Source organism: Carcharhinus amblyrhynchos, unplaced genomic scaffold (assembly GCF_965287045.1).
Source record: "Carcharhinus amblyrhynchos unplaced genomic scaffold, sCarAmb.v2.hapA scaffold_49, whole genome shotgun sequence".
Lineage (NCBI taxonomy): Eukaryota > Metazoa > Chordata > Chondrichthyes > Carcharhiniformes > Carcharhinidae > Carcharhinus > Carcharhinus amblyrhynchos.
Window position 1 is genome coordinate 851,587 of NW_027649790.1, and position 15,650 is coordinate 867,236.

The window sequence follows — 15,650 nt, forward strand, 5'->3', positions numbered from 1 at the left end:
TCTCCCCACTTCTATTTGGTCCAACAATTCACCTTGTCATGAATGCTGCATACATTCAGATAAACAGCCTTTAATCCTGCCTTTTTACTATTTTTACCTTGTTAACTGGTGCACTCTTATGTTTGTACACTCTGTCCCTTCCAGTCTCACTCTGGTTATCATTAACTGTAGCACTATCCTCTACTCTTGCCTCTTATTTTACCCTTCCGAGTTTTCCCTCATGTGAATCCTCCCCTCCACAATTTAGTCTAAAGCCTTCACTACAGCCCTTGTTATATAACTCACCAGGACACTGATCCTGGATTAGGTGAAGGCCACCCCAATGGTACAGTTTTCTTTTTCCTCAGTGCTGCCACCAGTGTCCCATAGATTGAAACTCATTTCTCCCACACAAACTTCGAGCTGTGCATCCAAATCCCTGATTGCATTTACCCTTAGGCTTGGATAATGGCTCCGGTTGTAGAGTTACTTTAAGTTTAGGCTCTATGCTCATTCACTCTCAGCAAAGTAGCTTTCTTAGTCTTGCCTGTGTTGTTGGTCTCTACTTGACAAGATGGCAACTCGCATTCAACATGGTGACACCAGACTCATGCATTTGGCTGCAGAGAGTAGTAGGCATCCCCATAACAACACCATCCCCTACTATACCTACATTACTTCCCCAACCCCTGAATGGCTCCCTGCAGCAAAGTGGTCAGTTCGCAGTTCTTGGTCTGATCTACACAAATTACAAGAATCTCAAACCTGTTGGACAATTGTCCTTCCACAGCTTTGTTTATACCCCGAAACCTCCTCACTCAATCACAACTTTCTGTCCTCACCATAGCCCAAATCAGAAGTAACTAGCCTAAAGTGTGTGACTGCCTCTTCGAACGGTGTCTGGGTATCTTTCTCCATCTGATGTATCACGTCTGAAGTTCAGCCTCCAACTCATCATCTCTGGGACAAAAATTTTAAAGAAGTTGACACTTATTACAGAGGTGGATCACACTGGTATCCACCAGCAAACACATGTTACAGCTTCAACACATCACCTGCTCTGCCATATTAATTGTGTTTAGTTTAGCTAAATAGGTTTCAAGTTTATATCTTTCAACAGTGGTTTAAATACTGCCCACATTTTGAGGGATAAATCTTTTAAAGAATCATTATTCATCTACCTGTTCATCCAGTTAAAGCCTTGAACATTCACCAACTTCTGAAAGCTGATTTAAAATTCTGCACTCTACTCCAAATTTCCAGGTTAGCCCACTTAATGTATTACACTCAGGCCTCACCACACAGTGTGATACCAAAACCTGTAGACATTTCTACAGCGCTGACAACTCACACTCAAGGGACAACTGTTCAATCAGCTTCCTGTTAATGTTTAACACCTATTCACTTTCAGTTAATTTTGGATTACTGCCACAGCAGGGCCATTTCAGTTAATTAGGCTCTTCAGCTAGCCTGCAGTTTTAAAGCTCCAAGTAAAAATCAGTCAGCTAATCTAAATTATCAATTCAGAAAATTTACCAGACATTCCCACCAAATTTCCAAGTTAACATTTTTGCCTCATATAATGCACAAATAATTCAGAAATTATCACAATTTTCAGCTCTCCAAAAACTAAGGGGCAGTTTAATAGTGAAAATTGGAAATTCAGAAAGGGTAATCTTTTATTTCAAATCCAGAGATTAGCGTCCAAAGATGTGTAGATTAGACAGATTGGCCATTGTAAATTCAAGGGATTATAGAGATAGAATATAGTTTGGAAGGGATGCTCTTTCAGAGTGTCAGTGCTGACTCGATGGACCAGATGGTCTCTTTCAGCAGTGTAAGAATTCTATAATTCTATGGTTCAACTGGTGTAGACCACAATCAGTAAGGATGGGCAACAATGCCTCCTCCACAGTCATCCTCAACACCGGTGTCCCACAAGGCTGTGTTCTCAGCCCCCTACAATACTCCTTATACACCTATGACTGTGTGGCCAAATTCACCTCCAAATCGATTTTCAAGTTTGCTGACGACACCATCTTAGTGGGTTGGATCTCAAACAATGATGAGACAGGGTACAGGAATGAGATAGAGAATGTAACGAACTGGTGAGGCAACAATAATCTCTCTCTCAACGTCAACAAAATGAAGGAGATTGTCATCGACTTCAGGAAGTGTAAAGGAGAACATGCCCCTGTCTACATCAATGGGGACGAAGTAGAAAGGGTCAACAGCTTCAAGTTTTGATCACCAACAACCTGGGTTCCCCATGCCTTCACAGTTAAGAAAGCTCACCAACGCCTCTACTTTCTCAGAAGTCTAAGGAAATTTGGCTTGTCAGCTACGACTCTCATCAACTTTTACAGCTGCACTGTAGAAAGCATTCTTTCTGGTTGTATCACAGCTTGGTATGGCTCCTGCACTGCCCAAGACCGCAAGGAATTACAAAAGGTCGTGAATGTAGCACAAACCATCACGCAAACCAGCCTCCCATCCGTTGATTCTGTTTACACTCCTGCCGCCTCGGCAAAGCAGTCAGCATAATTAAGGATCCCACGCACCCCGGACATTCTCTCTTCCATCATCTTCCGTTGGGAAAAAGATACAAATGTCTGAGGTCACGTACCAACCGACTCAAGAACAGCTTCTTCCCTGCTGCTGTCAGGCTGTTGAATGGACCTACCATGCATTAAGTTGATTTTTCTCTACACCCTAGCTGTGATTGTAACACTACATTCTGCCCTCTCTTGTTTTCTTTGTGTGTGATATGCTTTGTCTGTATAGCGTGCTAGAAACAATACTTTTCACTGCATGCTAATACATGTGACAATAATAAATCAAATAATAAATAATAGTCATTAGCAACTCAATATTTTAACAGCTAAAGTTTCTGAACGCAGAAAAGTGCAGTTTAAAAGCACAAAATTAGTTGCTAAACCCAGGAAAAGTAGATAAAGGGTGATAACAATAGACTCTGTTCGTGCCTCTAGACATGAGCCTGGAGTGTGACAGCAGTCAACATCTACTGCAGAACTTGCACACCTTTTTTTCAGTCCATAAATGGAATTGCCTCACTGGTGGAATTTTACAAATATGGTTAAAATAAGACTGTTAAATTAATCCTGCAAAACCATACTGTGACCTTGATCACTGAATGGTATCAATACCCTCTTAAGCAAAATTCAAGTTACTGCCGCAAATAAATTGTGTTAACAACTGAATTTCTCACGATTGATTTTAAATATTCAAATATTTTTCCATGATCAATGCTTAGTGTTTTGCCGGTGTTGCATCATCATAACTGATGTTAATTCAAGTAGTGCAGCAGTGTGCAATGTTGTCTTTTGTGACTCTGGCAAAGAGTTAAGTTACAGTTCATTTAGTGCATAATACTATCCAGTTGTGATCAGTTTGATTAATTACTGATATACTTTGGATTAGTGTATTTGGAAAGGTCCAAAGATGCAATTTAGGCACCTCATTAAATCTTGAAAAGGCAGAACCCAAAATAATCTTTCAATTCTTAAGAAAATGGGGAATTCATCCGTATTTTAGCCATGATCTCATTAAATGGCAGAGCAGGCTCAAGGGGCCAAATGACCTCCTAATTTGTATGTTCTTATGTATGTAAAATCCAATGCTTTAACATTGTGGAGAGTTCAACATCAGTCCTTCACACAACTTTCAGTCAGATAGCCTTTAATATTCCTCACGAGTATCCACTATTCTAAATTAGGTATTTAGAAGCAATAAATATTGTTCTAATAAGTATTATTATCCAGTTTGTGTACCTTTAGGGTTTTTATAGAAGACACAGTTGTTTGCACACTTGTCTGGATGCGAGTCCCAGAAATCGGTTCCACAGCAACAGAGTGGAGGTAGATCTGTGTTTTGCAATTTAATCCTCTCCATCATTTGTGCTCTTAAGGCTTCTATGTATCTGCAATACATTAACGATGGCAAGAAAGCAGAGTAGAAGCAGCTTGATTCAGCCAAAAGCAAGTATTATCCATTGTTAGCAATCGTAAAGACACATTGCTCAAATCCAACTTGCCTAAAATTCATCCACATACACACACAAATGTACTCATCAGTTTTGGCTGGAATCACAAGTTTTCTGCCCTGGCTGCTAACATCTCATTTCAATTCAGGGCCAGTAAGCAATGTTGAACATACTGCTGCTCAGCAGTCACAGAGTCATAGAGGTTTACAGCATGGAAACAGGCCCTTCAGCCCAATTTGTCCATGCCGCTCAGTTTTTAACCATTAAGCTAGTCCCAATTGCCCAAGTTTGGCCCATATCCCTCTATACCCATGTTAAATACTTTTTAAAAGACAAAATTGTACCCATCTCTACGATGCCCCCGGCAGCTCATTCCAGATGCACCATCCTCTGTGTGAAAAAATTACTCGTCTGTACTCTTTTGTATCTCTCCCTTCTCATCTTAAACCTATGTCCTCTAGTTTTAGACACCCCTACCTTTGGGAAAATATGCTGACTATCTAGCTGATCTATGCAACTCATTTTTTAATAGATATCTATAAGATCACCCCTAAGCTTCCTATGCTCCAGGGAAAAAAGTCCTAGTCTATCCACCCTCTCCTTATAACTCAAATCATCAAGTCCCAGTAGCATCCTAGTAAATCTTTTCTGCACTCTTTCTAGTTTAATAATATCCTTTCTATAATAGGGTGATCAGAACTGTACACAGTATTCTATGTGCCTTGTACAACTTCAAGACGTTCCAACTCCTGTGTTCAATGTTCTGACCAATGAAATCAAGTATGCCAAATGCCTTCTTCACCACTCTGTCCACCTGTGACTTTACTTTCATGGAGCTATGAACCTGTACTCCTAGATCTTGTTGTTCTATAATTCTCCCCAACATCGTACCATTAACTGAGTAAGTCCTGCCTTGATTTGATCTACCAAAATGCATCACCTCACATTTATCTAAATTAAATTCCATCTGTCACTCATCAGCCCACTGGCCCAATTGATCAAGGTCCCGTTGCAATCCTAAATAACTAGATCATTCGAACTTTAAGCAGTTTATCATTAGGTAACTGATCAGTTGCTCAGCCTTTCCTTGTTGATGTATAGAAGACATATAAAACTGAATATAACACAGAAAACATTTGAATTATATTTCAGACCCACCCATCCAAAGTGATAAAATATTTAGTAAATGCTTGGGAAAATATTCTGAAAGTCTCCTATTTTCAGCTGTTGGTAATCTGTTGGTGAACTTGTCTTTTCCATTTTTTTCCAGCTATATAAAGCAGGAAGGCACTGAATAAATTGTTTTACTTTACTTTTAATTGATACTTTTTTTATTGGTATAGAATTGTCTGACAAAATACAGATATTCCCCCTACATAACTGCATTATGCACTGCAGGGAATAACATTTCATATTCTTAGAAACTGCAGCAAACTTAAATTAATAGCCTGAAACATCACAATACAATTAAAAGTGTGCACAGCAGAACATCTGCAACTAGTTCAGTGAATTCCTTTGAAGCAAGTAAAAAGTGAGGCTATTTCTCACCAACTGATAGTTTAACTTCTTGAATTGATTTTGCCTATCTCGAGGCAAAAGCCTATTAGTCCCAACTGTCAAGATGTTGGGAACACAGGGATGGGGGTGGAGTGGTGGGAATATCATTTTCTTATTAATAATTGATTCCTCCAGTCAATAGGATTCACAGCACCAAATATCAGATGTAACAGATTTATTAGTTCTACAGAAATCAAGCACGTGATATCCTGTTTTGTTGGAGGGTGCAAAAGTGCTATAGTTCCAAGCTTTGTATCCAGGTTATAGACATTTGAACCCCAAATCTCTGATCCAATACTTGTTTTTTATTATCCTTTCTACAAGGCATTCCACTATTTTTTCCCTTACCTAATATAACTCCATATATCAGATCAAATTTAACGAGCTTCTCTTGTCATTTAAATTAATTTTCTACAGATGGTACAATTCCCTTACTTTACTTTATTAATAATTTCAGTCTTGTTATTCTACCAAGTGGAACTTCCAATTATAAATATGTACTATTCTATACCAATTTCCCACTTCTAAAATGGAACTGTGTGGTCACATCTTTTTCTATACAACTTATCAATTAAAGTTATCAGCAGTATTCACTGGAACTTATTATAATTACTTTTATTGTGTGAACTAACCGTTGCATTATGGCCAGTCTTAGTTCAAGAGCTCAGTGGTCATGGCATCCAAATTGAAATGTACTTCCTCACTTAACAAGAAAAGGCTAAAGATGTACCATTACTACAGTATACAGAGAAATCAATAACACACAGGACAATCTGACAACCCTTCTGTTGCATTATGACTTTGGTACTAAACAGAGAACTCTAAAATGAGCTCTCCAGCAAGAACACTCTGCAAGGCACCATCAGAAATATTTACTTCAAACTATCTGCATACATATAAACTACTACAAAGGTGTGAAGTAAAGATTAATTTGATCTTGTGGGTTTATTTCCTTCCTTTCTCTGCATAATTATAAAACACTTTGATTCCTACGAAAGGCAGATTTCTCAACATACCTGGTACTTTCTCTGTTTCGTTGGGCTTTGACTTTTTCTGCTCTCTTCTGTTTCTCCTCTTCCTTCAACTGAGCAATTCTTCCACTTTCAGCCACTCGCTCTCTCTGCTGAGTTAGCTTAAGCATCCTTTTCTCTTCAGCCTCCCTTAGTTTCTCCTTCTCCTCCTTAATTCTGAGCAAAATTTTTAAAGAAACAAGGATGCTGAATTGAGTTAAAGGCTCAAGCTTGGTGTGGGCATATGAATATGAATAAGCCTGAGCAAACGTGAAACTCAATTTACAAGCATAGCACAGCACATGCTGTCATTGCCTTTTGTTTTCCAAAGTCATTCACCGAGTTTGTTATTCAGCAATGTAATGCTTTATAAATGCAAATCTTCCAACTCACTGCACGATTGGCAAAGATGTTTGCAATTGATTTATTGTCACATGTATTAGTATGCAGTGAAAAGTACTGTTTCTTGCATGCTATACAGACAAAGCATACAGTTCATAGAGAAGGAAACAGAGCACAGAATGTAGTGTAACAGTCACAGCTAGGGTGTAGAGAAAGATCAACTTAATGCAAGGTAGGTCCATTGAAGGCAGCAGGGAAAAAGCTGTTCTTGAGTTGGCTGGTACGTGACCTCGGACTTCTGTATCTTTTTCCTGATGGAAGGCAGCAGAAGAGAGAATGTCCAGTGTGTACAGGGTCCTTAAATATGCAATCTGCTTTGCTGAGGCAGCAGGAAGTGTGGACAGAGTCAATAGATGGGAGGCTGGTTTGCATGATGGATTGGAGTACATTCATGACCTCTTGTAGTTTCTTGTGGTCTTGGGCAGGGCAAGTAGCATACCAAGCTGTGATACAACCAGAAAGAATGCTTTCCATGGTGCATCTATAAACGTTGGTGAGAGTCGTAGTTGACATGCCAAATTTTCTTTATGTTCTGCGAAAGTAGAGGCATTGGTGGGCTTTCTTAACTATATATCGGTGGTGATGGTAGGGGTGGGCAGTTAAGAGAGCAGAGAGAGAGAGAGGGAGACCAGGACAGGTTGTTGGTGATCTGGACACCTAAAAACTTGAAGCTCTCTGGCTTCTGAGCTGGCTTCAGGAGACTGTTCTCCTTTGAGCAGAGCAAGCTAAGACATTTGTTAGAGGTATTTGTAATCATGCATTGATGCAGTAAACAAAGAAAACGGTTTCTGATGGCTGAACAATAAGGAATCTAAGGGCACGGATTAACGGTGACTTGCAAAAGAACCAGAGCGGAGTTAAATTTTTTTTATGCAACAAGTGCTTGCGATTTGAAATGCATAGCCTGATAGGGTGGTGGATAAAGATTCAATAGTAGCTTTCAAAGGATGAATATGTGAAGGAAAAACAAATCACAGTGAGATGGCCTGAGAATAGAAGAATGGTACTAATTGAATTGTTTTTAAAAATAATTGGTGCTCATTTGGCTGCTTTCAGTGCTTCATTATTCTCTGATTTATATGACTCTGACAAATTCAATAGTGTGACGATACTGTGGCTTTAAGAATTGTTTTTGTGCAAGATTTGTTGTAGCAGTTTGTTTTTATTATAGATGTTGCGTCTGGATCCAGCTGCATTGAATTGTTATTGTAGCAACACAATTGATCCTTATTGATGCAGTATTTGTTTTAATCTGAATTAATGCAGAGTTCTATTGTTTTATATTTTTCCTTGGGATATTTCAGAGTAGGGCTTGATTGACAGGTAAGGTCAATGGTGAGGTACAACTAGGCTTTCACAGTGAACTCAAGGGAGTCTGCTTTTCGGATTTTTTGACAGAGTTTGCTTTCTCTGTATCTGTTGTTCTGTCTGAAGGGGAGACTGCCAAGAATTAAGACTTTTTCTGTGATTTTACTGTTTGGGGATGGACCTCTCTCTCTGGAACTTGTTGCATCTGAATTAGTCTCCAGAAGTGTCAAAGACTGGAAACTTAGTACTTCCATAAGCATCTTTGTTTGCTGTGCTAACCGATTCATGTCTGTTAAAGATACTGCTAAATTGGAACAATAGAGATAGTTAGCAGTTAAGAATAATATCTTGTCAGGTTTAAGTATTTTAATTAGTAAAAGTTATGCTACTTCTTTTTGTTATATTCAAATTTTTGTTATATTGTTATAACTTTTGTTATATTTTGTTATATGTTCTTAAATAAAGTTTGTTTTGATGAAAGGTTCCTAGTGGATCACTTGAATCATAACTGGAGTGAAACACCTTATATGCTCACCCTAATGCCAAAATCAAAAGTAAAAGTTAGGGTCTTGGTTAACTTCATAAAATACCTTTGAGTTCCTAATTTGGTCCTTAACAATAGCATATTTAGTCTTCTATTAGAGTTTAAACATGAAACGATTTGTTCATTTGTAGACAAGTGGTATTAAATATTTTTACAAGCTAAACATTCTAAAGTGAATTATACAGAGGATTGCAGCATGATCAGCAGTTTTCCCAAGTTCAGTCAAGTTGCTGAGTTTCAGTTTCAGCACTGCCTCAACTAAATGCATCACTTACTTTGCTATCCTTTTCTCGTGCTCCCGCTGACGTTGATGTTCTTTCACCTGTTCTCGTTCAATGTCCATGAAGAGGCGACGGTACATCAAATACTGGTTACCACGCTGGAAACAGATCAATCAGAAATATACCTGCATTATTTGAGTATCTGCAAATTACATGAAGCTTAGTTGAGAAACAACCAGACCTGGTGCAAATGATTGCCCTTTGAAAGTGTGACATGACACCACATTAAACAGGTTCTTGAACCATTTTCATGAGTAGAAAGCATCTACTGCACTGAGGCTGACTAAACATATGACAATTGTTATCTTGACTGCAATACAGGACAGCTTAATAAGCTTTAGTCAGCTTCTAACCTGGTTTCCTTTTCTGGGTGTTGTTTTATTTGGCAAAAGAAAAAATCCAGTCAATTTCACCAGATTATTCCAAAGAACAAACGCAGTCAAGCCTACTCAGCTGTGTTCTTGCCCTCAACATCCTACAGGTTAACTTTGATCAGAAAAGGAATTGGGATAGCCATAAAAAATATTGTGGCTAAAAGCGGTCAGAGGCTGGGAATTCTGTGACAAATAATTTACCTCCTGTCTCTCTAAAGACCTTCCGCTATCTACAAGGCACAAGTCAGGGGTATAGTCATAGAAACCTACAGTGCAGAAAGAGGCCATTTGGCCCATCGGGTCTGCACCAATCACAATCCCACCCAGGCCCTAACCCCATATTCCCACATATTTATCTGATAATTCCTCTAACTTACGCATCTCAGGACACTGAGGGGCAATTTTTAGCACGGCCAATCAACCTAACTCACACATCTTTGGACTGTGGGAGGAAACTGAAGCACCCAGAGGAAATGCAGACACGAGGAGAATGTGCAAACTCCACACAGATAGTGACCCACGCTAGGAATCGAACCCAGGTTCCTGGAGCTATGAAGCAGCAGTGCTAACCACTGTGCGACCATGCTGCCCTGCTATGTGCTACCCTTTTCACCCTCTTGGATCAGTGGAGCTTCAACAAAACTCAACAGATTCTACTGTTCATCATCCAGGATAAAACATCCCACTTAATAGGCATGTTATTCACCACTTTAAAACATTCAATCCAACAGTCATTGCAGCTCCTCAGAAAATTTGGCAACATGTATGTATCATACAAAATGAGAAAAGTAAACTTCAAGAGACTGCTCTGTCTTGGTTTATTGGGTCTGTTAGTCAAAATTTTGTACAGATCATACGCCTTCCACAATCAATTCAACATGGTGCAAGCTATTAGAAAGTGTACAAGGGACCCAGTAGAGATATTGAGGGACTTTTGCTTCCCTTTTATCCACCCTCCTAATGGTAACAGTAAGCGATTTTTTCCCACTTCATAGAGGTCAGATTGATGCACAAGACGGACCAAGGAATCAACGGGTTGTCAGTCCGAGATTTTGTTCAACTCAGCTTGAAGTGTAAAGGTCTTACCTGTTTCTTGCTCTCTTCCTGGTCCACACCAGGCCGCAGAATAAGTGCTGCCTTATAGTCAGTACTGAACCCTATGCAGGAACCTGTAGGGTAGGGCTCACGATTAAGTCGATTACAGGACTGAAATAACAATTCATATACAAAAACAATTAGATCAGAGTCAACTGTGAGGAATTCATTGATTAACAAGGAGTCAGAAAGTCAGCAAATTTTATTTATTAATTTACAATTTTAAACCTTTTACTGGGATAAACAACTCTAATTCTGTTGACACTCTAATTTTTTAAAATCAAAAGTTGTTTCATTATGATATGTCTTTTTTTTTAAAGAACCATATTCCCATTTTACTTAATGACTTAATTTAAATTACTGAACAATTTAAAATATTTTAGTGCAACAGATGGCCTATTGTTAATAACATATTCAAGATTTTTAGGCTTCAATCAAGTTGTGACAGGATTAGCTCTAACAAGATTCCTTGAATTCATTTAAAACAAATCATCAACATTTTTTAAAACACCAAAACTATAAAATATCCTTATAGTAGCAGACAAAGAATTAATCAATGCACAGATATTGAACATTTGTCCTGGGTTCAGAATTCTGTACTGTAGGAAAAAATAGGAAATGGTTTGATATTATGCAATGCTAGATATGGCCTGACTAAGTGGTTTCTATAATTAAAATACAGAGTTTCCAGCCATCATACTTAAAAAAGTTTTTGATGAAGCAGTCATTCATTTTGATCACACACACAAAGTATTACTTCGAAAAGATAGATAAATGGAAAGGGAGGTGGAGTAACCGTTTAATAAAGGATGAGAAGAGTAGCATGAAAGGATCATAGCCCTGAAAATCAGCTTGCAGAATTAACAAGAATGTAGCTGCAAAATAAAAAAGGGCTAAAAACATTTGTGGAAGTAGTTCATTGGACCTCTAACTGTATTCATAGTAAGTAGTCTCATAACACCAGGTTAAAGTCCAGCAGGTTTATTTGGTAGCACGAGCTTTCAGAGCGTTGCCTGATGAAGGGGCAACACTCCGAAAGCTTGTGCTACCAAATAAATCTGTTGGATTTTAACCTAGTGTTGTGAAACCACTTACTGTGCCTACCCCAGTTCAACGCCAGCAACTCCACATCAACAGTATTCACAGTGCTGAACACAGTCTAAATTCAGGAAATCAGAGGAAATGTAACAAGAGTAATGCAATAATCATGGGAAACATTAATTTTCATACAGACTGGGTGAAGCAAATTGGCAAAACAGTTTGGGGGACAGGGAATGAATTGGAGGTAATTTTCCAGACCATTATGTTGAAGAAACAATCAGGGAATAGGCTATTTTAGACCTCGTATTGTGCAATGAGACGCAGATAATCAGTAAAAGAATTCTCATGAGTCATAATATCTTGGATTTCATATTAAGTTTGAGAGTGATGATAAGTCCCAAACTAGAGCAGTGGTTCCCAACCTGTTCAACAACATGGAACACTTTAATGAGACAAACAATTCCTGGCACATCCACCGTTTTTAAATCTGAGTCAATTGCTCATAAACGTCATATTTACTATAGTTATGGTCTTAATACGGAGGTTTGCAACATAGTGCATACAAGCTAAATAAGGATCAAATGCATGTTTCAAATCCATCACAGATTACACTGTCTTTGACAGCGAGCACATTTTCAAAATTTGCTCAACTCAACTACTTTTACCTATTCGTATCCTTAAATCTGTTCCACATGCAAGCACTCAGTTCAGGTATCCTAATTTCACCTTTTTGCATTACAAATTTCATATCTGTGACATATTTTTTAAAGTATAATTTTTATTAAATAATTGAACTGATAAACAATTGAAAATCAATGGATCAGAGTGAGTAATGCCAGTGAGAGTAAATAGCAACTTATGGGGTTAGTGGGAAACCTGGAGCTGCTGATATGCACCTTTTGATCCAGGGAAGAATTGATGAGAGAGAGAGCCACTCAAGTCTTGCTCCACTGATCAGCACTCCCTCCTGTTGCTTTTTATGCATGCCAGTGTTGAAAATGCTAGCTTGCAGAGGTATGCTGTCAGAAATGGCAAGAGTACAGCAATAGCATGGTCAGAGGATGCCAGATTTTCATGCTCTGCAGTCAGCCAAAACACATCCAGAGATACCTTTCCAAATTTCAGCTTCACTGTGTGATCCATCCACAGCTGAGCGGATTCATCTTTTTCTTTTAATGTCAACATTTGTGATGAATTGGAAGGAAGTGAAATAAACAAATCATCTATTGAGTCATAGCTTTCCCTTTTTGTAGAGGGAAGTAGCATTCAAACTTCTCTTGCAGCATTTTAAGATGTTTGAATATGAGACTTGACAGCTGCATCTGTCCCGGATGGTGTTAGTGGAAATATTTCAAGCCAATGTCTCTTACCAAAGACCTGAAACCTTAAAGTTTATCTATGATGGTCAGGATTCTCTCATTCTTCCCCTGCATTTTAGCCTTCAGCTCATCCAGATAGTTGCATGATATGCAAGCTTAGCCAATCAGTAATTATCAGATAGTAACTCCTTAAAGGCAGTTCATGCATTGTTGGAAAACTTTCAGTCCTCAACAGGGCTCATGAACATGGGAGAGAACTTTCTCCCGTGATAACCATTGCATCTCAGTGTGTAACAGTAAACTCTGATGCTCGGCCCCCATCTCTGCACACAAAATAGTGAATAAATGTGATTTTGTGTGATTCATGATTTTCACAGCTTGCTCTAATATTGCAGAGAACTCTGGTGACAGTGTTTTGGCCACAAGAGCTTCACAGGATTTTGCTCGTTCACCTTACTGACAAATCCTTTTCCCATCATGGAGACTGTTTTGTCAGTGCAATTGCTACAACACATAGCCCAGGTCAGTTAGTTTTCCTTCAATTATCTGTTACCACAAACATTTCCTCACCAGTCGCACGATTGGTCTTTTCCAAAAAAATCTTCCTCAATGGAGTCTCCATCAACGTACCGAATGTTGGCCAGCAGCTGGCAGTTTGCTTATATTGGTGAACCCATCAATCTACAAAGCAAACTTCCTAATAGTTGCTAACTTTTCCTGCTGTTCCTCCTCTATATCAGCTGACATTTTGTCAATTGGCCATTTAACTGTATTATCAGATAATTGATTTTTGTTGATCTCTTTTGCAGCACAGTTCTGCATGTGAGACGTTCAGGCAAGGATATCTCCTGTCCCTGAAAATCCAAAGGCTAGTTGGCTCTCATTATACTGTCTTTGAGCATCTTTTTTTTTCTCTTGGGGTTTAACGTTTCATCAACATTTGATTAAGCGGAGAAATCAAATTTGTTGATTTCTTCTTAGATCATAGGATATAAAATAAATCCAGCAAAGAAATGTAGATATGGATAGTTTTGCTGCATCTACTAGCTTGTTGTTTTACCATCAATAAAAAGGACGCAAATGGTTTCTAAGGTGATGAATGAAAACTATCACGTCATCTCAATTTCACCCTTTGGCAACCTGCATTTAGAATGTTCACGTTTTAGAATCAAAAGACCGTTACCATTTCATGATTAATTTTCATGAGTTTTGAGTTGCAATTTTGGTTGCATTGAATATTGGTTAAGATGAAACATTGATTTTTCATTACTTTTTACAAAATTTCACAGCACACTTAGGCAGTTCTCATACTGATTGAAAACAACTAAACCAGACTCTTGAGCGTAGTCAAAGCCAATTTTTAGATGGATGAGTTGGCTGATCTAGTTTGGGAAGTTAGGTTAAAAATTTGATGTTTGCCCTGGCAAACGTTTAAATAAATTATTCATAATTCTCAAAGAATATGTGTTCCCTTGCGAAATAAAGCACCATTAGAAAAGTTAGCCATGGCTAACTAGAGATATTAAGGAGAGCATTAAAGAAGTTTACAATGTTGTCAAAGAGGGCAAAATGTGGTAAAATTAAAAACCATGGGAAATTTTTTAAAAATCAGCAAAGAATGACCAAGCAATTGATTGCTGGAAAAAAAAAGAAAGAGAATAAGTAGTAAGAAATATATAAGACAGGTTATAAGATCTCTTGCAAGTATGTAAAAAAAATTTTTGAAAGTAAATATCCCTTGGATACAGAGACTAAGAAATTATAACGGGGAAATAACAGAAATGGCAGCGACCTTAAATAAATATCTTTTGTGGGATTTTACAACCTTGTTTGGTGAAGCTCATAAAATTTCACCTGAGGCCAACACAGAACTTCATTCTGCGAGTCCTGATTCCAAGACAGGTGAAATTCTAGCTGTCTATCTTCACATTTGAAGACATAAAGAATATTACACAAACTTAATGCAAAATAGCTACATTAGAAGTATATAAGCCAGGGAACCATAGATCCAGCATTTTCATCATCTTAAAGTGATGCTGGAAGAAGGCACAGAAAATCAACATACCCTTTCAGATTCGAGGTACTAAGCTTGGTTGCTGAAAGATCTCTTATTAAAACAAGGAAGAAATTTAAACTAATAAGATCAAAAATTAGACTAAGATTCAGTTTCATAACAGGTATGACGAACATGAAAGTTGGAAATCATTTTAAACAAATAGTATTTTGCACCTACTAAAATGTTACATTGACTTTAAATCTTATATAGATTCTGCGTTGTTGCTCGCTATAACAAAGCTTCAAAGAGATGAATTGCCTAATTTGGCTTCTAATTCCTATGTTCCTAACTTAGAACAATAATGTGGAAATGTAAGACTAACCCTTTCGTGTTGTAATTCAGGCTGGAAAGTGACAGATTTCCCATGTATCGACTTCTGCGATTGTACTTGCAATTCTGCAGGCAGGTCATGCTGGTCTTCCAAACATGTGAAATCTTCTGCCAGGTTTAGCTGTGCCTCTTTTAGGGATACTGGGTTCTGGAAAAGGACAAAGTGCCTGAAGTGATCCCATTATTTTTTCAACCCCCTCACAAGAGGATATGAGGAAAGGTCAATGCGTGTTATAATGCATCAGAGAACATCACGCAGGAGTTTACAAAAATTAAGTCGTAAGTAGAAGGAAATAATAAAAGAACACAAGAAAATACATCAATGCTAACCTCTTTTCAGTTTACCACAAA

At 38.2% G+C, this 15,650-nt stretch overlaps 1 protein-coding gene across 3 annotated transcripts in view; it reads right to left on the reverse strand.

The window, feature by feature from the left end:
• The window catches only part of ccdc15 (coiled-coil domain containing 15), a 38,682-nt gene that overhangs the window by 3,840 nt on the left and 19,192 nt on the right, over positions 1-15,650 (reverse strand). For 2 of the 3 annotated variants that reach the window (XM_080182253.1, XM_080182252.1), the window contains 5 exons: positions 15,292-15,447; positions 10,545-10,664; positions 9,079-9,182; positions 6,556-6,726; positions 3,771-3,919 (listed from right to left, as the gene is read on the reverse strand). In XM_080182253.1, coding sequence (XP_080038379.1) covers positions 3,771-3,919; positions 6,556-6,726; positions 9,079-9,182; positions 10,545-10,664; positions 15,292-15,447 — 700 coding nt within the window. Of the gene's footprint in view, positions 1-3,770; positions 3,920-6,555; positions 6,727-9,078; positions 9,183-10,544; positions 10,665-15,291; positions 15,448-15,650 lie in introns of those variants that run through there. The other variant, XM_080182254.1, reaches the window with a different exon arrangement.